Here is a 26664-nt window from a genome sequence, read left to right as displayed (position 1 = left end):
TTGATGAACTTTATGAACAATGTTTAGGAGTGTTCTGAACTGTAATCTAATAAATGGTTACTACAATATTAGGCTAAAAAGTACTTAACAATTACTATTAAAAAATATTTTTTTAGTACAAATAACCCCTACAACTTGTCGTTAAATTGAAAACAAACCCTCGCATTACATTTCAAATCTGAGAAATTTTCATATTACCCACTAGATTCGCGGTTGTGTTTCCGCTCCTTGTTGTCGATTTTTTTGCTTCTATTTGGAGCCCCTTGAGCAAAAATGGAGTTAGCATACACAGCCGGAATGCGGCGGGCGAGTGGCTGGCAAAAATGGAAAAATAAAAATAAGCGTAACCCGTCTACCGCGAGTATTAAATATAATTTGGATAGATAGACGGCGGCGTAGCGGTGGGGGTTTGGGGGCAGACTCGGGTAGACAGAGTAAATGAATGTGGCTAAAAATCACGTTAAGACTTCATTACGCTCCGAGGATATTTGTTTAAAATTTAGTTTTCCTGCTGCTCCGAGACCAGAGCAGGAAATTTAATGGCTAAGCGAACGCGCAACACTTACTCGCGACTGTGTTTCGAAGCAACTCAACCCTTACCCTAACATTGACTTACCGTTGAGATTCGATTATACGTTACAAATTGAATTTATATGTCTGAAAAAAATAGGATTAATTTTCCTTATATGTTCTCAATTTACTAAATTGAATTGTAGTTGGAATTCGCGACTAGCTAATATATACTATAAAAAATTAAGAAATCGCAAAGGGAGTCGCTCAGTGTGACTGGAATTCATTAGCAAATAAATGCTTCGTTCATAAGTATTTTATGCCATAGCAAAAAAATATTTTTACCTAAAGCAATGTATAATAGGTGTATACCCTCTTGTCAAAATAATATAATAGTTAAATATATAATATTGTCATTATAAACACTCTTAATGTATGTGGGAATCAGTATTTCTCAAACATTTTTACTTGAAAATCTGTGATAATTTTATCTTAAAGATATATTACTTTTGCTTACGTGTGATTTTGTGGGTTAATTTCATCTATATAAAGCAACAACGTTTTGATTACCCACAGAGAACAGTTTGAGCAGCGGCGTTAAAGACTATATATTAACCATTGTACTAAAGTAACACACACAATTAGTGAATCTAAATTTAAATATGAAAATTATTATTTTTATCTATTTTTAATTATTTATTCTTTATTTATTTAAATAAAAATTTCATATATATTTCTTACCATCTTTGTTAAAACGACTTATAAATTTTATTTTAATGCTTTTGATTTGATTACATATAGAACATTATGATAAATATATTCTTAGATAAAATAAATTGTTTATGAAAAATAAAACAGTATTCGTATATATTGATCTTTTCGTTCTAACAATTATTAAGGACTGGAATGCTTATATAACAGAAAGATAAACAATTTGTAATTCATCAAACATAAACTTTACAATATCGATAGTAATACCGTAAGAATATGTTAATATAATAATATCTCTAAAAATAATTAGACTGACAAAAATAGCACATGCCAAATTATTTTGTACCGAACTATAAATCATGTTCAGTTTTATTATCCGCAGATAAGCGTCAACTGATAACCACTTTCTGAGTAAAAATACAAACACATATTTAAAGATAACTATGTTTTTGCTAGATAAGGAGAGCAGTATCAGTGCGTATCGAATACAGTGTGGTACTGTGCATTAAAATGAGTGATTCCACACATTTGGTCCTCGACGTAGGATCTGCGGTATGTAAGGTTGGATTTTCTAGAGATGAAAATCCCACGTCTGTATTTTCAACTATCATTGGAGTACCGACTGAGCAGAATGACGAAAGCGAGTCTTACATCGGAAACGAAGCACAAAGTCAAAGAGATACCTTAACGTTGAGTAATCCAGTTGAAAAAGGCGTTGTGAAAAACTGGGATCATATGGAGAAGATTTGGCAATATATTTTCGATCATGAATTAAAGGTATCTCCAGAAGAGCACGTAGTACTTTTGACAGAAACACCTTTGAATCCAAAAGCTAATAAGTAAGTACTAGTAAAATAGTCATGTTTGGGTCGCCAACTGATTTTGAATTGTTTTTTTTATAGGGAGAGAATCACTGAAGTTATGTTTGAAACATTTAATGTACCAGCCACGTGCATAGCAAACCAAGCAGTGCTTTCTGCATACGCCGCAGGAAGGATGCACGGTGTTGTTTTGGATTCTGGAGATGGCACAACACACGCAGTTCCACTTTTTGAAGGATTGCCCATCTCTCACGCTATCACAAGTTTTCCAGTGTCAGGATCGAATTTGACTACATATCTTATGAAGATGCTATCAGAAAATAGATATAATTTTAACTCCAGCACAGATCGAGAAATTGTTCGTGAAATTAAAGAACAGTTTTGTTATGTCTCTATCGATGATAATCAAGCAATCACAGAAAATTCTTACGAACTTCCTGATGGGCAAGTCGTAGTTATGGGCAATGAAGCGCACTTTTGTCCAGAAAGTTTATTTCGAGCATCATATTTGGGTTATGATGATAATGGGGTCCATAATATTGTTTTCAAATCGATTATGCGTTGTAGCATGGATATAAAAAAACAGATGTACAAAAACATTATTCTTTCGGGAGGCACTACTAATTTACCAGGTTTTGGAGTTAGACTGCAGCAAGAAATTAATAAATTGGTACCAGAAACTATAAAGGTAGACATTATAAGCCACAGACATGAATATTCAACGTGGACTGGGGGTTCTATATTAGCATCCATACCAATTTTTAAAAATCTATTGATTACAAAAGAAGAGTACGAAGAAATTGGTTCTGCCATCATACACAAAAATTAAAATAAAATTAAGGGTTATTTCAATTTTTATTTCAAAGTACTTAAAATATGCGTTTTTATGTATTTCTTTTGTATACTATGTCTGTTTTTTTAAAAATTAAAATATAATTAATAATAATAACCCTTAAATAAAATATAAAATTTAGCATAAAAGATCATTTTTTTGATAAATTTATATACATTTCAGTGTTCTAATTTTGTATAAAATTTGCCATATCCATTGTAATAATTATAAACTTGTATATCAATAAAGCTTGAACTCTACTTTATATGAAAACTTTTATTCAATATTCTCATATAAAGCTAATTTTCCTATTAACATTTAGGCTTTAAATATAGTGAGAACTTTGAATTATAATTTTTATTAAATTTTAAAAAAATCACAAACTGTTATTTTACTTCTTTTTAAATAAAACACAGTACTTTTGTATTTATAAGCGTTTCTAATGAAGAAGTCATGAGATTTCTTACACCCGACATAGTACGTTGTATCTAGGGATTTCACCACAGTAAATTTTGAATATCGACAACTTTTGAATTCAATTTTAAAAATCCTGTATTAGTAATGAAATGGATTTTTAAAGTAGGAAGTAAAAATAAATTAATTTTTACACACATTTTTGCACTTTTCAGCTTTTCAAATTAAAAAAATTGTTATTACCTATTATTTTAACCTATGAAAAATAAATAGAATACAAATATTATTTATTTTAATTAAATTAAGACCATTGTGACCTAACAGGTTACTTCAAATGAAAAAAACAATACACAGCATTATTACAATACTCAAAAAATATAAAACATGTAACATTAAAAATAATTCTCGCAAAATAAAAATAGTAAGACAAAAAAATATAAAACAAATAAATTAAATGATACGTACCAGACCAGCTCCTCAGAGCTAACATTAAACAGATCAATGTGTAATGCCAGCTTTTTAAGGAGCCGGATGGCAAGAGCCATGAGTATCTCAAGAACATTTTCTGAGCTTTTTAGTTTAAGAGGGAATATTTCGTTATTCGGAGATTCCAAATTATACAACCCGATTTAAGAATGCTGCTGACTAAAGTCTCATGAAGTTTTAAAAATGTCTTAATTCATTTTTATCTAATATGTATTGAAGGACCAAAAATTTTACTTACTTAGTATTAGGATTTAATGTTAATCAAAAAGGTTTTAGTACATCTTAAACCATTAATAAAATATATATAATTTCAGTTGCTACTATTTTTATTCGAATTAAGAAGTGTGTCCCTATTTCGATTTTATATGGTAAACAATTACTGCAAAATATACACACATTTAACACAAGGTAGCCAGACTAGAATTAATTAAAAATAAATATCGACGCTACTGCGTCGTATCCATATTTATTTTTGCTGCACTCGGTGCCGGGAAAGAAATTAGCAAAGCTCGTTTCAAATAAGACCCCGGGGCTTGGCTAAAGTTAAAAAGTTCAGACCGCGCCCTGCACAACTAGTACTTGGCGGACTAAATCAAATCAATTAATGCGCGCTCGGATTTTATTTTAATTTACATAGTCTTATGTCTACATGATTTTGAGTTAGCCTTTGACACACACATACACATGTGAGTCAGACAAAGGGCGCCGAAAAACAGAGCCGGCTCATCATCAGCGCGAGAGGTGGAATTAATGATTCGCCCGAGGGTCAGATCGTTTACCTCTCCCGCGGCCACTATCCATCATCCAAGGCAATTAAACAACATCTCAATAGGATGTGTGAGATGGCACGAGCTGCGCCGACCGCCACATACTGAGGCTTTTTTACGTATCGCTAGATTACTGTATTGAAACGATAGTCGGCATACACTCTTTTGATTTTCTTCTTTGTGACATGTGGGTGAATTTTTTTAGCTTCCTAACTAAAACTCTATAACCTATAGTTTGATATAATATAGTTGAATGAAATTAAAGTTTTATATACTATATTGTCAGTCTCTTCTGAAGATATAAGCTTCTATAAAATTAAATGACAATTTGGTTGGCGTTTTATCGTTTCATCAGCATGATGAAATTAGATCAATTTGTTTGGTGCCTAAGCCTATGCCAAACACAAATCCATTCATTGGTGAAATTTTTGCATTGTGATAGATTATCGTGAACGTAGATCGTGTAAAAGGTATTTTTTTGTGATTGCTCGATACCATTAAGTCAACGGCCATCATTGATTGTGGATATTTCACAACGGTTAAGGTAAGAATCGTGATGATGCCGGTTAATGGTAATACCCCCAAGCGCCGAACCACATATGAATTATATTATTTACTGTATATCGCTGTTCTAAATGACTTTTATTAACAATCAATACACTCTTATAAAGATTAACATTAAATTAACTGTTAATAATCCTATTTTCGTGGCGTAGAAGAAATTATATTTGAAAAGTTATAATAGCAATGATTATTATATAAGAAATACTATAAAATATTACGATTTTCAGACTTATCTATAACAGATAATTTGTTCAATTAAAAATAATCAATATTAGATAACATATAAAACTTTGAATTACATAATTTCATAGATGTCACAGTAACATAAAAAAAATATAGCCAATATGAACTTTAAAATATTATTTAGCTTATTACTTAATGCTAGATAAAATGTGATAATATAAATATATATCAATAATTCCAGTCAAATTAAGTAACACAAGACAATTTATTTACAAAATATTAGGTTGTGTCATATAAGGTGGCCGATTTTTACTCAAACTAAAACGGACCGTGATTAGTGAATACTCTTTGTATTTTTTATTATTTCACTGAGAGTGTTGTAGTATTTTTTTTATTTTTTATCTTATTTTCAGTTTAACTTGTATTTTTTTTCTTACATTTTGGATTTGATGGAGGTACTGTAAGTCAGAGAATTTTAAGACGTTGGTTTGAATAATTGCAAACTGGCGATAACCTTGAAAATAAGCCTCGCGGAAGACATGTATTTTCTGTTGCTGGAAAAATATTAAGAAACATTGTTAAAGTTGATCCACAATTAAATATTCGGACACTTGCAGCAGACTAAGTGGTTTCTCCTGCAGCTATTTCACGTCATTTAGATGCCATAGGAAATAGGTACCGCACGAACTGACTGAAAGGCAAAGAAAGCAGATTTTCAAATCTTTTTTTAATAGTTCTTAAAAACATTCAGGAAACATTTAAGAAAAAATCATTACCGACATTAAAACATATAATTTTTACGATAGCCAGAAATGATCAGGATTGGTGAAACACAACACATGCCTAAAACATACTGTAAAACTTTGCATCCGAAAAAATATGGTGCCAGTATGGTGATATTGTGGAAAAAATATTCATCGACAGTAAATTATTACAGCAGAATCATATTATAGGGAAATTTAAACAATGCAAAATATAATTATAAAGCATCCTATGTTGGTTAACAGACTAAGAGCAATATTGATTCATAATAATTCTAGACTTTTTCATACTTCACTAATTACTGTTGAAAAAATAACGAGTTAAGTTTAGGAATTTTGCCTTATTCTTCATATTTCCCTGACCTTTATCCATAGATTATTGCATTTTAAAATATTTGAAATATGAATATATTATATTATAAAAGCTTTCAATGTCTTCACAGCTTACAAGAATAAGATTTCTATAAACAATAGATATATTCATTGTTTTTTGGTCAACAAATGGCAATCAAACTTATATTGGACCGTAGCACTAGTATTTATTTAAGTTGCATAGTTTTTGAAGGCGCCGTTGGTTGTCGTGTTCCTGTCGTGGTCAACCAATGAAAGCGTTGCTCTTGCCGCCACTACGCTAGTGTTGTGATAATACCCCTACAGTGGCTTCTCCTAGTAAGTTTACAGGTTATAATCATTGAATGATACGAATGTGATCGGCGGGCAAAGATTCGCCGGTCATCATGTTCCCGTAGTAGTCAGCAAACTTTTGTGTTGTTTTTACTGCTGTCACGTAAGTGCTGCCACAGTACATTAATCGGCCAATGAATGAATCGTTTTTTCGTTGTGGTCAGCCAACGAACGTGTTGCTCTCGCCGCTGTCACGGCAGTATTGCCAGAGTGAATTAATCGGTCCATTCAGTATTCCTCTCCTACTAAGTTTAAAAATAATAATTACATAGTTATCATATGTTACGAATGTAATTGGCGCAGGGGTCGTCGAGCTCTCGTTGTGGTTGCTAGAGAGAAAGCGTTACTCTCGCTATTTACCATGTCAGTGTTGCCAGTGAGCTTATGGCCGAATAAATTGGCTCCCCACAGTTAAATCCTTGGCAAAATACTTTTCTGTAAATGGAGCATATTTTCAATAAAGAAATTGTATTTTAATACTTAATAAAAAAATACCCAAAATTAAGGATCTATCTAAGGATTTAAGTAACAATAAAATTTATTAAACGAAAGCCTAATCATATTGAAAAATGATAAGAAATGTAAAATTATTAATTATGTGAAAGTAATATTAAAATAATCAATAATGTAATTGTTATTTTTGATAGATATTTTTATTATATACTAATACGATTATATTTCTATAAAAAAGAGTATAAGGTATGATTAGTGTATATAGTAGCGTGTTAGGTTATTAAATTTATAGCATAGTAATTTACTACTAAAATTTCAAACAATTTTATAAACCAATGTCATAGTACAATTTATACCTTAAACACAAACGATCCTGTATATAATACACATAAATATATTATACATCTCGATTGGTAGAATTATTAATGATCATAGCCTTAGCCCGAAGCAACGACCGAACCGATTTCCGTACTGTATGGCATTAAGTACTGAGTTCTTTGGTACTAAGAATTGATCTTATTGTTACAAGCAATTTACAAGATATCTTGATCCACGGTTGTTTGTAGTATCGAAATATCTATTTGATCCAGCAGCGATATCACACCATAAGCCTGAACTATTTAAAAAATATGTTATTACTATGCTTATCAGTATGCTCCTATCCGTGGAGCAGTGAAAATAATAACATTCAAAATTAAATGTTTTTAACATTTAAAACCAATTAAAAAAGTGCGAATTAAAAATCTTGATCTGCGCAATGTAAAAAAAAGTGTACTCTATAAAAATAATGTGAAAAACTCCTGATGATACTAAGAAAATCTTCAGCGAAATATTGAGTGATATCCAAAAAAAAAATAACGCGAGAAAACACGTAAATACAATTTAAAAAAAAAATATAAAATCGCGTAAAAAATATAAGCAATTTATTATTATTTATTATGTTATGTTTTATGTTTTATTACGTTAATTTATTGCTTAGATGCAATGATTTAGTTATGAACATTTTTGTAAAAAAAATATTATCTCTTAGTTTGAGCTTATAGTGTAATATCTGATCGCATGAAGAATGTTGGGTATTAAGAGTTCTCTTGATAGATATCACTTATTATTATTCATTGCCTTTCACGTTATCTGTTGCTGATTCCACATTAATTTTACAAATTTATGAACCCTCACATAAAGTAACAAAACGGAGTCGGCGGTAAAGTTTTGTAACTCATTCTTTGTCATTCGGCCGGCGTGAATTTCCGTATCGGAGCTCCTAAAACACCTTCCGATATTTAGGAATAGTAAACAATAAGTTAATAACTGTCGGCAACTGATATCGAGACAGAACTCGCTCAAGTTGGGCAAACAGCTTGTCAGCTCGTCTCAAGCAGCGGCTGAGCCTACAACAAACAAACACCGGCACGTATAAGCAACTGCTGTCGATAACTTATCTTAAGTTATTTAGAGAAAATAAAGGCAGCACTAGCCAGTGTTTGAGAAAGGTACTTTCGAATGGAATGCTTGCCATGCGAAATTTCATGGGTTATGCAAGATCAAATTAGATATTGTGTATGATTTTAGATATGCAACATTTAATTTATTTTACATAAAACATATTCTTTTTGAATACTTATTGTTTATATATATATTGCTTGATAATGAATTCCACATTGATATTGCACATATGAGATAAATTTTGATAAACATATTATTAAGAATGTATAATGTATTATTATTAGCCAAATAAAAGTTTTCGATACCAAATTTAGTCTACCCAGCCTCTCTTCACCTCGATTCCAGAGCCGATAATCGAAAGAGACGACGTCCGATTTCCGAGAGACGGATGCTGGATTGCTATCGTAGGAGGCTCGGCGACAAAAGCGACTGCAGATAGTAAGTTACGTATGTGTGGCACCACAAGCGGCGGTGGCAACAAACGGAACACAGCAAACTAGTCTCGGCGAGGCTTTAAACTTCCAACTTGGAGGAGATATCTGCTCCAGCCGCTGCTAATCTATATTCTCAATGTTTGCCAATAAATGTGTCCCTACCAAGTTTTACCTATGCTAATTTAAACGAACTCGATACACCAACGCGGTACGGATATCGTACACATGTAACAGATGGGGTTGATGTTACGATTTCAGTTTGAGTTTGGTATGTTTATAACGCAATATCCAAGTTCACTTATGTACCTATATTGTTAGGCCTATTGTCTGGCGAGCTAATTATTTTATTTTTATATTATCTTAACCTCAGAGTTAACGCTGTAGCTCGTTGGAATCCCCGATAAAAGTATATTTTAATTTTTAAAATTTACATTTTATCTTCACTTCATATGAAACGACCTTATGAGTCATTCAATATCAAGTGACGTAACTATAAAAATATTAAATTATTCAATACAGTTTTTAAGATGGTGTTCGTCCTCGTATTGTGTATGTTTCACAAACATTTATTATTATATTCAAGTGCGGCCTTTTAGAACATTCTGTATATATTTTATTATATATCGGAAAGGTGCTCGTGATTTATAGCCCTCCTTTAAGGATACCAAGTGACCGGATTTCCTTTTGGGTAACGCATAACTCCCATACACACAGAAATAACATTAACAATAATTCAAAATAACTTACAGCTACAATTGAAATGGGAAATATTTAATAAAAGAGAGTAACTGGTATAGGTAATCGCGTAGTGACCGCTCACGCATTCCGGTCAATTCACCCACCGCCCCGAGGGGTGTGGGTGCTATCTTCCGATATTGAATTTACCTAAGCCTTGAGAAAAGGGATGAAGTCCTGGGAACCATCCCGGACGATACTTATTCATAACTTGAAACAACCCACGGAGCCAAACATAATAATAGTTATGGTCCCGGCCGGAGGGTCAACGATTGTCGCAATTGTCTAAATTCAACAATTATAATTACAATATACATATGGTACGCGTATATTAGTGAGGTATTGTTTCAAGACAGTTCATTATTTTTATTAGGGATAATAAGTGTTTGAACATCCTTTGAAATAAGTTTAATTATTTATGTCTGTGGCATTTTGATCGGATAACATTATTGCATCTTGCTGATAGATACATGATTTTTGTTTTAGTAATTCTTGGGACTTAAAACTGATTTTAGAAGTTGTGGTAAGAGTAAGCGAAAGGTCCTAATATTTTTCTCATTTTTCACTTCGACTTATTTGAAACGTCTGTACCATTTATAAACTTTGTTTAAACATCTCTAATACTTGAACCCTCTCTAATATATTTCACTGCACTTCATTACACTTTTAATGCAAGATTTAATACAAAGTAGTCAATAATTGACTGTCAAATACTACAAATAAAGTAGTTGAATTTAATACGTTTAATAAGAATAATAAAGGTAATATAGGCAAAACATTAAGTTGAAAGTATATTTTTAAGATTGAGGGTGTTTGTTATATTTGGAACGCTCAGGTATATGGTTATTAATTTCAATGGTCATCTCGTTAAAGCTATATACCATCAGTTTTGGGGTCCGAGCCAGGGGCGAGGTGTATTCTCACCGAGTGGGTATTTTGAAATATTGACCAAGTTTGGAAGTCAATATGCCCTTAGTTTAGTCCGTGCATGAGTAGTGGTGAGGGTGGTGGATTAACGCATCCCTCACGTCTTATTTAATGCCACTTTGAAGAAGGGTATAAATCAACCGCTTGAGCGACCTGCTTATACAACTCGTGAGGGAGCATCATCCCCTGACCTCGTCGAATGATTTATCGTTCGATGTTTTATTGGCGCACGATCTAAAACTATATGCGTGTGTTGTGTTTTTGTTGTAAGTTTTGTAGTAAAAAATAGATTGCGTTGTTTTGACAGGTTTGATTTAGTCGCGGGCCGCGGGCACAACACGATATGGCGTGTTATTGTTTCGGAAGGACAAGGGATGACCGGAGAGTGGAGGGTTTTCTGTAGGTGGAGGGTCGGTTGTAGGTGAAGGGGTGTCCGGTGGGGTTGGTTCACCGAAATTAAGGTTAAGACGAAACGCTTATATTATAGTGCGTTCCGACTGATTTTATAATATTCATTTGTGATCAATAAATGCCGTATTCTAAATATCATATTAATGTATTTTCATTGATTTTAAAATTATTATTTTTATACTGTTCTATACATATTAGTTATCCTCAAAAACACATATTTTAAAAATATAATTTTATTTAAATATTTTATGTTATTTAACTTTTTTCAACCAAAATTTTCGATAAAGCGTGACACAATGAGACGACAAGAATAGAGAACGAAACGAAAGAGCTTTTAGGAAAGTTGTAAATATTTTTCTCTTTTAGAAACAGAGTAATATTCATATTTTATTGGTTTGAAATAAAACTAATATTTAATCATTTGGAACGATTTGAAATATGTTCTGGAAAAGAAATTGTTATTTTATATAACGTATACTTGACGTGAAATACATGAAGTTAGTCGGGTTTCATAAAAAATATTTGTGTATTGCTTTATTTGAAAAATATCATGTTAAAATTGATTCTAAGCTAATTTAATATTAATTTGCTAATAATTTTCCATTTCAATGTATGTAAACAATAATTTTTTCTGGCAAAGACCACAAAAATTGAGTAAAATTCTGAATATAGAAGTGTAAAAAATGTTTTCATTAAAATTGTTATAATATATTTTTATCTATTTTATAGCTACAGTTTTCTAATTTTTTCTTTTGATTTTCTGTTTTTTAACGATATTACCTATGATATTTTCGATATTTTTAATAGTGGCTATTTTAAAAAACATATGGCGAATCAGCCTGGTTAACAAATTTTTAGAATAAGTTTAACGGCAAAATTTTAACACTACAATAAGAATATAAATGTTATTTTCAAATGAAATTTTAACACACAATGAAATTTTACAATAATAAAATAAGAACATGGATAAATTTATATTTTATTTATTTTAATTTTATTTTAAAACATCTTTTACTTATATTTTTTAACGAAGTAGCGATTCTTAAAAGTTTTTAAATGTCTGTCATTTTGAAACAAAATATCGGCTGGAACATAACAAGCTGGAACGAAAGTATACTAATTTTTACGAAGAATTTACGAAATTATACTAATATTTATGAAGTCTGTTTTTAGAAAAAATACAATATTGATGTAATTAAAATTATGGCAGGTATCGTGTACTCAAATATCGTTAAATCTCGCAAAAATTACAAAAAATTTAAAAATAATATTTTTTTATTTTATTTTAATTATTATTATAAAACGGAAAATGCTGAAAACAAAATTTGTTTCTAAAACTATCATGTTAATTTAATTTTTAGTATAAAACGTTTTTGATCTTTTGACTTTTTACTCTTCATATTTATACCAGTTATGTTTTTTGGCCGCCATTTTAAAGCCAAATCGTGAATCAAGCTAGAAATTATGCAGTCGGGATTTTTTTGCGGTCTGTTTTAAAAAAAACAATATGACGATTAAAACCACGGTAGTTATCGTGTACTCAAATTTCGTAAAATCTTACAAAAATCTCAAAAAATGTAAAAAAAACATTTTTATTTTATTTAAATTTTTAATATAAAACGTTTTTAATATTTAAACTTTTAGATTTACGTTTTTATGCTTAGAATAGTCACCATTTTAACCAATATGGTTGATAAAGCTGAAAACAATTTTTTTCTTCTTAAATTATAATTCAATTTTAATTTTTAGGGTTTTAGTTCTTCAGATTTTTTCTTTTCATTTTTTTAACGAAGTTACAGTCAAGTTTTTAAATGCCCGCCATTTTAAAGCTATAGTGAAGCAAGCTGGAAATTAATGTAGCCGAGAAAATCTTTCTCTCATTGTCTTTTTAAAAAAAAAATATGACAATTTATTACTACGATAGTTATTGTGAAATCAAATTTTGTTAAATACCAAAAAAATTACAAAAATATGTAAAAAAAAATTGAAAAATTGTTTTATTTTAATTTTAATTTTTTTGACGGTTTTTACGACATACGTTTTACCTAAGATGTTTTTAACAGAGTTAAAAACAGTTGCTATTTTGAAATATGATGCCGAATCAAGCTGGATAATATATTAAATTACATGGGTAACAGCATGGTGTTTTAACAATCAGCACGTATTGTTAGGAAATTGCTTCGTCTGTTTCGCTTTCAACTGATATACGAGAGCTCGAATTGTCCGATCTCGTCTATCCTGAAATTTTATAGAGTTTGGCTTGATCTTTAATACGCCTTGAAGTCTACTTCGACACACGAGTAAGACTATTGACACTATTTTCTTAATTTATTATTAGCTAATTTTGAATTAAGCACAGTTACTATCTCGAATGAATTAAAAATTCTTATGAATAAAAAATATTAGTTTGATTTTCATTTGAATACAGTACACAATCGAGGGTTAAGCTTTAGGAATTGGGGTGAGAATGTTCGTTGCGGGTGCGTAGGTGGTAAAAAGGTGGAAAACGGGAAGCAGGGGAGTAGTCCGGGTGGGTTCACCGGACAGGGCGCAACTTGCCCATTGTCTTGTAGAATTGTAGGGATTCCCAAACCCCTTCACGTATCGGACACTGCGGCCAACGAAGGTGCAGTCAAAACCTAGCGAATGGAAATATGGGCAGATTCAAGCTTCCAAATCTCGCTTACTTACCGACTTGGCCTAAATAATTTGCGTACGCGCTTTTCCAACTAAGCAACTTTGTACCCTACACATATATACATATACGTGTATGAGTGTGAGCTCTCGAAGCAGATAGGGATTGTGGGTATAAGGTGAGGTCACTAAGTTGGTCAGTTTATAGAATTGTTGAAATGTTAAGAAACTTCCCGGCAACTGAAAGGCCCTATCGATGATTTATCGTTAGCTTTGAAATTGAACAAATAAATCTCAGACTAGGATAAACGAAGCAAATGGGTTTATGTGATTTGATCTGTCAATTTACGCATTTAAAAACAATTCTATTTTTTAATTTTTGTCAATTTGCTTGGAAAATATATTACATACGTGCGACGTGAAGTTACCATAAAAGCAGCATTTTTTTTGCTACAAAGATAGCGTAAAATTTTATTTATATATAAAATTATCGATATTAAATAGCACTCTTTGTTTCTTTGTTAATAAATTACATTATTATAAAACATTTTGAGCGGTAATTTTTTTTAAAGAAACTGACTTTTAAAGCTATACGACGTAGTAAACTTTCTTCTATAGTTTTAAGTTGCATATGTTACTGTAAAACATATTTTAATGGTCAAAAGCGTATAATGCATCTTTTTAAATCCAAACAAAAAGCAAACGGTATTTGAATTGTAAAGCTAGAACTGTGTGCAGACCAAATCCAGGGTCTAAGTCTTATACTGCGTCAAAGCCTTAGGAATATTTCGGTAGTGTTACATAACGAAAGGGCGTATCGGCTGGCCACTCCCTGGAACGATAAGGTATTGGCAGGCAGTTATACAAAACAGTGACTTACGAGGGCGCGTCTTAACCCTTTCCTTTTGCCTATCCTTTCCGTAGTAGCTTCACCCCTGTTCGCCCGACGTGCAATTTAACAATTATTAGCGGGATTAATTTAGATATTCAACGGCACGAATGTGCTTCGTTTCAATTAAATTCGATACCACCACGAACATAAAATTAAACGGTGATAAAATAAAGAAGAACAAGGAAGATTTTAACTTAAAAAAACAAATAGTTATACATTGATATTATAACCTATTTTTTTCAGTATAATATATAGAATATATCGACTCGAAGAAGTATTGTGTTTAAAAATATTATTAAAAAAGTTATAGAAATTAAAAGTCGCAACGAATTGTATATCTATAAAATCACACATTAGAGCTACTAGTACATATATACTCACAATAAATTAGTAGTACATATTCAAGTTTCGAAATCACAATCAGTTAGTAGTACATATTTAGAAATAGGATTTCATTGCTCCTCTTTAGCCAAATAATTTCGTCATAATGTTTTTGGCAGTTTTTGTGTTGCATTGTTTTAATGTGTATTTTTAGTGTGTCTCTTAAATTTAAAGTGTAAATTCTGAATTTCATAATTGCCACTTATACAGTAAGGCCAAAAAAACAATCGTTTAATTTCGATGGCGTTGCAGTGGGAACGCTCGTTACCGAGCGACACGATTTTATTGTTTTTGTCGTGAATTTTTCTGAGAAGGGATAATTGTTTTTGTGATTGACCAAAATTTTATTTGAATATATATTGTAATATTTCGATAGCATATTTCGATAAACAAACTACGAAACGTGACGTATGAAAATACGAAACGAAAACAATGATTAAAAGAACAAAGATTTTATTCGTTAATTCAACAACAAAATATTGGCAAGAACATAAAAAATCAACTTATATTAAATATATATTAAAAATATGTTAGTTGTATGTCTTATTAAATTTATTATTATCAAATGTCAGTATATTATAATTCATTATAAAAATAAAATTTAAAATTATTTTATTAAGGACTAAATGTTGAACCAGCATGATAGATGAGAGATGTAAGTCGCTGATTTTTGACCGTGTTTTTCAATGTCTTTGAGATCGGGATTAGTAGTTGTTTGTTGATATAAATAACTATTAAAATTGACTTGGTGATTTAAAATGATTAGTTATAAAAATCATACGTCTTTCAAGAGTGTTTTAATATAATGAAAACAAAGATAACAATATGCGAAAATTATGATGCAATTTAAAAAAATGACTTCTTATTTGATAATATTTATATTACCATGATTATGTTTCTGCTCTGCTGTTTATAGTATTAATTCACATCTTGATATTTTATTTAGCTATAGTAATGTTATATTTATGTCATGGTACTTTATTGCCAAAAAGTACAATATAAAGAAGGGAAATTTCACAAAAGCATGATAATTGAGTCTTGCTTAACCTTAAAGTACCGAAATCTTGAAAATAGGATCGAGGGCCGAAACGGGATGCAATACATTAATATGTTTAAGCGTTACTTTATAGAAATATATTTATATACTCAAATTAATATCAGATCGATATTATTACCATTAAACAACGAATTTTGGTGTTCATATGTACACCGTTTAGGGATGTTAAAGATGAGATTCAATGAGAAAAATCTCAAAATAATATAATAGGCAATTTTATCAATTATCCAAATAAGCAAATCTATTACTTTGAAAACTAAGTTCAAACTTTCAATTATGGATATGCCAGTCGGCGAATTCGTCCACTGTGCCTTGCGTGTGAGTTTGGAGCAAAGGTAAGAATTTCCCCTTTCCCCTAAAAGCGTAGGCAGTAAGATGAGGCATAAATGATTGCCCACAGGTCAGCTCGGACGAAGACAAATGACATCCGATGTTGAATTGTTTGGGGAGGACTGGGGAGGGTTGGTCATCCCGGTGGGGTGGCGGTCTCGGCACGGGGTGGGACATACCCCAGTGGTTAATTCCTCAGTCAGAACTAACTTCAAGAAGTTTGCATATTTCCTGTGAAGGTGGCCGTAATTTAACCGGGGAAGATAGATGGACTATGTAGGACCGAACGCTGAATGGCTACATTATTTTAATATGTAACACAATGTGTCCACGCTAATTTCTTAAAAACATATTAATACATTATACATATTTTAAAGATAGGTTATGTAATATTATTTAATAATGTTAAACAAAAAAAATCTACAATTGACAAAGTTTTATTAGGCATATGCTTATGTTAAAGACTTACAAAAATACATTTTCACTAAATTCAATAAGTACAATATATAACAACAAGTTTATGTAGTTTCAATACTCTTCTTTTAGCAGAAGAGTTTTCATATTCGTATTAAGAATAACAGCAAATATAAAGAAAGTAGGAAAAGCAATGATAAATAGTTAAATAGAATTTGATTAAATATTATATATGTACATGTAGAGTCATTTTAAAGTCTTATTTAAATGAATTTTTTTACGTCGTCAAATATTATTTAACAGCATAAAATTTTAAAACACCAAAAATAAAAACTTTGACGTGATTTTTTCTCAGATTTAAATTATTTTTACATTATTATTTAGTACAACTTAACATAATGCTTGATCTATGAGCTTAAGTTCAAATAATAGTTACGTTAACAGTTTGTTATTTGGTAGTATAAATTTATGCAATAATTTAATATTTTAATATCGATACGCAATGAATCATTCGTACATTGACTTTGCATTTGAAATTTTCTAATTTGTTTCGAAATTTAAGTTAGCTCTTGACAACTAAAGTTTGATGATCGAAGTTAAAAACTGTTTTTTTTTCTAAGTGAAAGTCCAAACATGTTTTTGATCGTCTGTGTCGATTTGATGTGAGCTTTACAAGTAGTAAAAGTAGAAGGAAAGAAGTAGTTAATGGCTAAATACACGAATTCTCTTATGATTCGAAGACAAAATTCTACTCTTCCCTGCTTCTTTGACCAATCATGAATAACTTTGGCAGTGATAAAATTTTGCGTTTATCTTAAAATATTATTAAAGCACTGTATCTGTTGCGTATAGCAGAAAACGGTTAAATTTTTAGGTTTTTCTACCTGTTTTAAAGAACTTATGTTCTTTTTTATGTCTTTGTTAAACTATTAGTTATCATAAATTGTCGCATCTTTGTTTTTATTTAAACTGCGTTAAGCTGCATTAAATCCTATTTTTAATACTGTATTTCGTCAGAAATTATATTTTAGTGTCATATTTCGGTTCAATCAAAAGCCGTTATTTTTTGTTAAAACTTTGCTTTGATGAGGTTAACTCAAGATAACCACCTGGTTGCACCAAATATAACAATCGAAGTAAAAAAACTACTTTTCTAGACATCTATGATATTGGGCTAAAAGCCCAAGCTCATTCTGAATCGTCTGTGTCGATATGGTACTGAGCATTACAAGTACTGAGTTCAGATTTAAATACACAAACTATCGTGTATTTTAAAGCCTCTACCACATTAAACAATCTTGAATACTTTTGGAAAATTTTGTGTTGCTTTATTTATTCATTAAAATTAGGACCATCATGACCTGACAGGTTAGCCTAGTACGTCACGATTGTCAAAAGTATAAAATATATTACAATTTTAAAATACAAACAAATATATACATACTATATACCGTGTAAATTCTGCGATTATCATTGTATTGTCTCATAAGGTCAGTATGAAAGTGGTGGCAGAATTATAAAGTTAGCATTGCGGGAATGGGGAGAGTGGGGTCGGCCGGGACTTACCTATCAGTTTGTATTGATATTAATGTACCACGAGGCGGGTGGTGACGGTATGGATTTATCAATATGAAATTGAAGTAAAGACTCGGTTGGAGTGGGGTTGGGGTAGTGGGTCAACAGGGACGATGGGGTGAACCTAGATGGTTTGGGGTGGACGTGAGGGATTGACGACGTACGCAGATTTGTTTGAAGGAATTATGAGCAGACTTAATACATTGTCTTAAAATTGTACACCGCTCGGCTTTGACCATAGTACAATAATTTAGATTGAATTATTTTTTTGTTATAAAAATAAGATAAACCCATTTAAATGTAAAGACTTCGATCATTGAAGAGGCTTTTCATGTTTTGATTAGGTCATCTTCCTCTGTCCTTTTTTCCTTCTACGCTGTCAACCACCACCACTCTCGTTCTTGAGCGAAATGTCTAAAAAACCGAAGAATTCGCTTCATGTACGTTGTTTATAAAAATAGTTTTCGGTATTTTTTATTGTGTGTCGTTCGATTTGACTGAAAACTATGAAAATTAAGTACATACATAGTGCGTGTAAGGATTAGAAGTATACACTGATTAAACTATATAAATAATTGTAAAACAATCTTCGTAATGAAATCTTCAAATTTTGAGTTCCATCGATGGACTCTCGAGACTGAAAAGTGAGGTTTTTGATTTGCAATACATAAAAATTATTATTGGTACTGAAAAATAATTAAAAATAGTAAGAGCTTTATAAAATAGTTAATAACATTATAAATCATTATATTCCTACATATAATTGTCCCAAAACGTTGAACATAAGAATATGAGAATAAAGTGTCGTAAGCAAATAATATACAAGTGGGTAAAAGTCATAAGAAAAAAGTATACAATTGTATACATAATTTAAGTTAATACAACACAATATCATTTAAAAAAAATATTTCAGTCTTTTCATTTTGAATGGGTCAAAATATCATATCTACGTTATAGAGTTTTATCAACAGTTGTTCTTTGTGATAATTTTTTTTGAATGGCCAAATTCACTAACAACAAACTTAGTATGTTCATTATAAAACAAAATAGCTGCTGGTAATATAAAAAATAAAGTAAATAGTTAGTAAATATCATATATTGGCATTAGCTAAATATTTGGATTACGGCAAAGAGCAAAAGATACTTAAATCTTCCAAAATTACAATTACGGCAAAAATGCTTGAATCATCCGTTGAGAAACCTGAAATTGTATAATCAACTTTATTGTTCTTATTCTATAAAAAAAATCGTTATCGTATCTACTTTAAGGATTATTATGATTTTTTCATATTTAGTAATTTTTATTATACATATAATAGAATAACCAAAATCACAATATGAGTTCAAATTTAATGTATATATATTTTATGTCATTTATATGGCATGTTAATATAGCAAGCTATATTATGTAATATAGATACATATAAAAAAATGATTTCAACAAACACAGAAAATGCGCTACAACTGAATAACATATAATTAATCTCATTAAAACAAATACACAAGGGTTCAGTCACATAGAATAAAATATTTTTCAGTGTCATATTTCTAAGAGGATGTGTAGCAAATGCTATTTATTATTTTTATTTAGTACAATTGCGAAACCAACTTTTAAATAATTAAATTGTCTTGTTTTATTATTATTCAACTATGTTGCAAACTCATTTTTAAATAACATAAAATGTTTATTTTATTATTATACAAACATATTTTTTAAAGATTTATATTACGTAGTTTGTCTACAAAAAAGCTACATTAGTAAATTTACACAGCAACGCGAGAACAGTCGAAAGTGTGCATGGATCAACCGAATATCTATCGAACGCGAATGTGCAAAAAATTATCATAAGCAGAGGAATTACAATTTAGTAATAGGTAATTACTTGAGCAACCACTATATTTTAATATCTTAAAACTAAACCAACCAGTAAATAATAATAAAGATATGTGTACTTTTTCATCAAATTTATATTTTACAATATAGCGCATAGCTACACCGTGATTTAAATATATCATTTTAAGATATTAATACAAAAACTTTATTTTAAAAATCAAAACAAATAAAAAAAAATATTTATAGTCCAAATAGTAGAGTTCACACTCACTATCTGTAGTAATTCAGGATAGCGAGAGACTGACAGCTAGTTATTATAAATTGGACTTTTTACTATAATCAAAAGTTCTTGTTATTAAATGTATGAAATATTGATTCTTATCTTGGCATGATTATATAATTGGTAAATATTTTTAATTTCTTGAAACGTCTAAAGATTAATAAAAGAAGAGCAGTAAATATTCTTAGTCTCTAAAGCTTGCTAGTAGTCCTTGGCCGACTACTCCATTGAGCGATTCCTTTTTTAAAGGGTCAACCAGAAGTCTACGTCATCTCAATAAAATAGGTTTAAAATACCATCATATGTAGTATGTATCTAGCGTTGTAAGATATTTGTCAATGTACAATAGTTCCACACTAAATTTTATTCTTAATTAACTATCATCCAACACCCATTTCTTCTTCTACGCTTCATTCTTGCAACGTTCGTGATTGGCAATTGTCTCTATTTGTGCGCTTCGTGCTCGTCTTCTGTGATTGACGTCCGTTCGATTACCGAATACGATTAAAGCCGTTATTTATTCATATACTAGGGCGATTGCCGCATCCCGCACTTAGCTCTTGTTCTTAAACGCCTACCCATCTATTCAGTCAGGGCTCGGTCAAAGTTCGCATGTGTGACGGGCCAGTCATGACCGGCCGTTTTAATTTGAGCACCAGGAAGGTCGGCGAATGCAAATTGTTAATCGTCGTGAGCTGGCCGTGCGATTATTATGCATCGAACGGTTTGTTTTTAGATTTAGAATGAGCAACTTCGCAATTTTCCTGTGAGAAGTCCTGATTTCACGCTAGGTATGAGCTGTCATGAGTATGCTTAATGATTCTGACACGTACATTTAATATACAGAATTTCATAAATGTCTTATTTAATAAAGTAGTGAAGTAAAATAATTGAGAGTAGTTACCATAATGAGATGGTCGATATGTGTCATACAGAAAATATAACGGAATTTCAAGGACTCCGATGGTGTGAAAAAATTACACATCAATGACCTAGTGCCACAAAGTGTAATTAACTACCCTATAAAATACTAAAATATATATGATTATTCTGTCCATATTAAAGCAACATTAAGGCGGCGTCAAACGTAAACATCCGCGTGTGAACCGTGCCTCAAAGGTCGGTCATTGTGCGTCTCTCCCATCGGATAATTACATTTAGTGGCTCACCTATGATCAGATCGAGTCTCAGAGAGTTGTGCAATATCGATTGTGGCTCACCTAATAACACGGCCCGCGCTCTCGTCGTGATTGCCATCATTTTGCGAGTCGCCATAACGAGCCGCATAGCCCACCGACGGTTTGGAAGTATGCATTACGTTTGAGAAGCATTCAATAAACACATAACAATTTACAAACAGAACAAACACTCATACAGATACATATATATTATAATGTTTATATTATATAAATGTAGTCTTCAAACACCAAGAAATAAAGACGATAAATTAATAGGATTTAGTCGATCAACTTTATTTGTCTAGTAGTATAGAGAAAAAGGGTATAGCAGTCATAAAATCAGCATTTCTTATAATCATTAATTGGTTATTGTTAATCTCTTGCTATTCGTGAATATATATATATATATATATATATATATATATATATATATATATATATATATATATATATATATATATATATATATATATATATATATTTTAGTGCACTTAAGGTTAAGTACCACACTAAGCGATCCCATCGCAAATATGCCGCCCCCAAGCAAGTGCCGCCCGGGGCGGCCCGCCCCCCTCGCCCCACCATAGCTACGCCACTGCATCGAAGTGATGTAAGGAACAATATTACGCTCAAAGACTTATTTTTAAAGAACATTTTTTTCAACATTGTGTGCTGCCTCAAGATCATCGATAAAGCCAAGACTCAATTCCGATTAAAAAAAACTGTGATATTATTGACATGTTTGCTTATGAACGAAAGTCACCGATTAATTATAAAATTGTGTCCTTGGGGCGGAACATAGGATTAGACGTGAATGAGAACGATATTCAAGAGTTGGTAGAGGAAGATGACTAGGAGCTAACCATTGAAGAACAAATAGATCTGCATCCCAAGCAACATCATGAGGCTACGGAGGAAATCTCGTCTGAGGAGTAAGAGAAAGAGGCTGAGAAGCCCCTTACTTGTGGAAGACAGTGTAAAATTTCGAGAAAAAGCACAACTCAAGTAAGGCTGTAGCCATGACAGCCATGAATATATTAAATGACAATGCAACGTCATATTTCTACCAAATCTTCAAAAGTGTCATTGAATAGCTTCATAGTTCAACTTCCACATTAAGAAAAAGATGGCATTAAGCTATTAGTGATATATAGCAGTGATTCTGAAAAAAATTAACAAAAAATTCAATTATTTGATAATAAATTTAAATAATAAATGTAAAAAATATACGTGTATTTTGTATAAATATTTTTAGGTTTTGGAACAAATTAACTTTGGTTTTCATTTTTTTAATGGGGAAATTTGCTTTGATATACAAGTGTTTTTAAATACGAGCATATTAGATGAGTTAATAAGTCAAGATTATACTGTATTATAATAATATAAATACATACTTTGTATTACATATAGTTTTTCATATAACCAAATATTTTCAAATATCAAAATAAACTGATTCTAGGTAAGTTTTAATTATAGTTAATTTTTAACAATTAGGCTCTGCTTTTCGTGTTATAATAATTATAGAAAAAAATATTTGTTTGTATTTGTTAATAATTAATTAATATGAATTAAAGACCTTTTATAGAAAAAAAAATTCATTAAAAAGGTTACCCTAATTTGATACAAGATATGTTATTAACAATTCTATTCTTGAAAAAATAAACTATTATATTAAAGTTGGTTATCTAATTTTTTACCATCTTTATTAATAATTTAGTCCAAACGAGTTCCTATTCCATCATCGTCATCATAGCCAACACTGGACATTCCTGTTGCGCAAGAAGAAGATTGGAAGTGGAGTAATTGGCGGTGCTCCGTGACAATAATAAAAATGTAGCATCACGCTTCGGAATTATGGGCCGAACAACAAATAACCATTTTGATCGAAATGATGAACTTTTGCACAAGAATTAAACTTCTTCGGCCCTAAGCGCGCTTACGTGCGATCAAGATCCCATCCCGAGAGAGCCGAGCCATTTACTGACGGAACAAACCATTTTCTCAACACACACTCTCTGCCAAACACCCGTTCATTATAGTCTTAACTATTTGCTGAGAACTAGGAATACGTCACTCAAAAGTATCTTATACTTTCAATGTTATCTTTAAATATATTAAAGGTAATAACTGATTTCTGTATAAATGAAAATAGAGTTATAAAATACTGTCGGTAGGCCATTAGCTAATTGATTTAATAAAGAGATTTCTTATGGAAGTTGGTGAAAAAATCCTAATTTATTTAACAATTATGTAAGATGTTTAATTTACACGCGTAAGAAATTAAAGTAGCAAAACAATTTATTTTCTTTATTCCTTTTAACCTAATATATAGATATGTATTTGTTAACAATTAAACAGTATTTGTCTTAACTAGTGTTAGTAGTTGTCTTAACAGTAATTAAACAGCAACTCAGCATTCCAATCACGATATTTATCTATTGATCTAAAGTGTGAGTAGATACTTAAAAGGTCTCTAATTGATATATCGAGAGCGATTGAGAAATAAGGGTGCTAAAAAACATAGAAAATGATAACTGCTAATAATCGAAGCATTAGAGGGGAATAAAGTATGTAAAAATGTCATGGTCGTACAGTCGGTGGTTAAGGCAAAGTTATGCTAATCGAATTCGCCATTCTAAAAACCCTTCTTTCAATTAGCCATCAATATTAATGATTCGCGTTGCCCAATTCAGTGTGGCAACCTTTCGGCGTTTAGAATTGGCTGTTGGTGAAATCATTAAAGGCATGATTTGTGTCAAAATCGTTGCAGAGTTCGCGCAGATTTATGGTTTCCTCTACATCATTGTTCAATATAGAACAAACTGATGCATCGTGTAATGCCGACATAATTGCGCTGGTTAGGGTTTGCTCTTCCACAGAGCGCGAGCACACACAGCATACAGGATGCTCGTGAAGTATCTAATATATAGTGTGTACGTAAAAAGATTTATAAAAATTCTTATTTATTACTTTTAGAAAAATATAATTATGTAAGTATTTATATGTGTAAATTGAAACAATTTTCTGGCGTTCAAATAAGCAAATTTGTTGATTACATTATATCATTCAGCAGATTTTTTTTTTTGGTATAAAACTCAAACTATTATAGAATTTAAGGTATTTTTACTATAATATATATTTTAGGAAATATTTATGATATTAAAAAATCATTTAAAAAAACGATATACAAAAGATAAAAAAAAATATGATTTTTTTAAATACAATAATAATTGTAATAAAAAAACTTATTTTTCATACTTCTATATATAGAAATTTATCTGATTTTTACAATGTTTGCTAGATGGATTTTTTTTGTATTTATAAAGTAGCAATAAAGTTAAAAATCAATTCGAAAACGAAAAATATTAGAATGTCGAGAATTGAGAGCTTTTTAGATGGATGTTTCAAAATAGACATTTAATAAATATCTCAGTTAAATCGTAGCTTTGTTTAAAATTTAAATTATTAAAACGTTCGAAAAAACGAGTTAAAAATAAAAAAAACTCTTTTAAAATACCTCAAAAATTAAATAAATAAAGGGCTCCAAACTATTTTATAATACTAATAAAATAATGAAAGAAATATTATACAATACTTTTTTTAATAATTTATTTTCTACAGAATTTTACATAATTTATATCTTTATATTTCACAGAAATCTACCAATTTTTGAATTTATAAAGTGACTTTAATTTTCTATAATGTTTTATTTTAAATAAGAATATGCATATATTTTATGAAAATGAACATACTAATAAAATTTTTACCTTTGACCTGTAGCAATAAGTAATAAACATAAGTTTAATTAAAATAAGTAAGAAAGCATAATTTTTAAACTATGTATGCTATCACATATATCACATAAAAAAATAGACGTTTAGATAATTATAATAGTCTTAATTAAATAATATCCATTGTATGTTGTTATATACAAAACCTTACTTTTACTTGATTTAAAAAAGTGTTATTTTATTTAATATAAAAATTATTAAAAAAAATATTTATTTTCAATATATAAATAGAAGCTAAAGAAACTATAGATAAAAAATAATATTATCAACAATATATTTTACTACAATTTTTATATATTTTAATATATTTATAAATTATATATTAACATAAATTTTCTTATTTAAAAATACAAGTTATTGCTTCCCATTTTAGAAATATTTGAAAATAATTTACTTTATGAAGTTCTAAGAATATAAATATAAAATGTCTAACATTACTTGTACTAGATTAAATAAGTGTTTATTGCTCAAATTATAAATTGCTATTTATCTAGATGTATTTTTATAATATGTAGGTATATATAAAAGTATTATGGATGACAATATTTAATTTCTTGTTTTAATGCTATTTTTATAATATTTATTTAATGTGAATTATAAAACATTACATACAAGTTATTTTTGTCCATTGAATTTGAAAAAGATGTGTGGTAATTAAATTAAAAACAATAAATTGAATTTTGCTCTGAACATTTATTTTATTATTATATAGATTAACTGGTAAGTTAGGTATTATTAGTTAAATATAGATTACTAAAAAAATGTTTTATCTGCAACAAATACGAGATATTTTAAAACTACACGCTTATTTCATCGGTATATTTATTTTACCTCCAAAGGTATTCTTTCATGAAAATCTATTATTAACTGTATTTACATAATTTATTATAATTAGATATGACTTAAGGTTAATATTTTATTGATTTTAAGTGAAATGATTTTTAAAGGTAAATACACCCATACCTCGCTTTACGGCCTAGATACGTTCCACGAAACTTGGCCGCTAAGCGAAAAGCCGTATAACGAATCAATTATTCTTGTACAAATTCATACAAATTCAATGGGATCGGTTCCAAATTTGTTAAAAATGTAACATGGTTTATCATTTAAATTGCATTTTATCTTTTTATTTCATTTAAATCAAAAATACATACATAACAAG

The 26664-nt window shown here is 30.2% G+C and overlaps 1 protein-coding gene and 1 long non-coding RNA gene across 2 annotated transcripts in view; both read left to right on the top strand.

The window, feature by feature from the left end:
• The window catches only part of LOC148238738 (uncharacterized), a 477006-nt gene that overhangs the window by 393177 nt on the left and 57165 nt on the right, over positions 1–26664 (top strand). The window lies entirely within an intron of this gene.
• On the top strand, positions 1695–2878 carry LOC148238739 (actin-2, muscle-specific-like). Its single transcript, XM_088182750.1, has 2 exons — positions 1695–2060; positions 2124–2878. The coding sequence occupies exons 1-2, from the start codon at positions 1732–1734 to the stop codon at positions 2869–2871; spliced, it is 1077 nt and encodes a 358-aa protein (XP_088038876.1). The 5' UTR covers positions 1695–1731; the 3' UTR covers positions 2872–2878.

Source organism: Plectrocnemia conspersa, unplaced genomic scaffold (genome assembly GCF_051122295.1).
Source record: "Plectrocnemia conspersa isolate PC_06_02 unplaced genomic scaffold, ASM5112229v1 ptg000001l, whole genome shotgun sequence".
Classification (NCBI taxonomy): domain Eukaryota; kingdom Metazoa; phylum Arthropoda; class Insecta; order Trichoptera; family Polycentropodidae; genus Plectrocnemia; species Plectrocnemia conspersa.
This window is presented reverse-complemented; position numbering and strand designations above follow the sequence as displayed.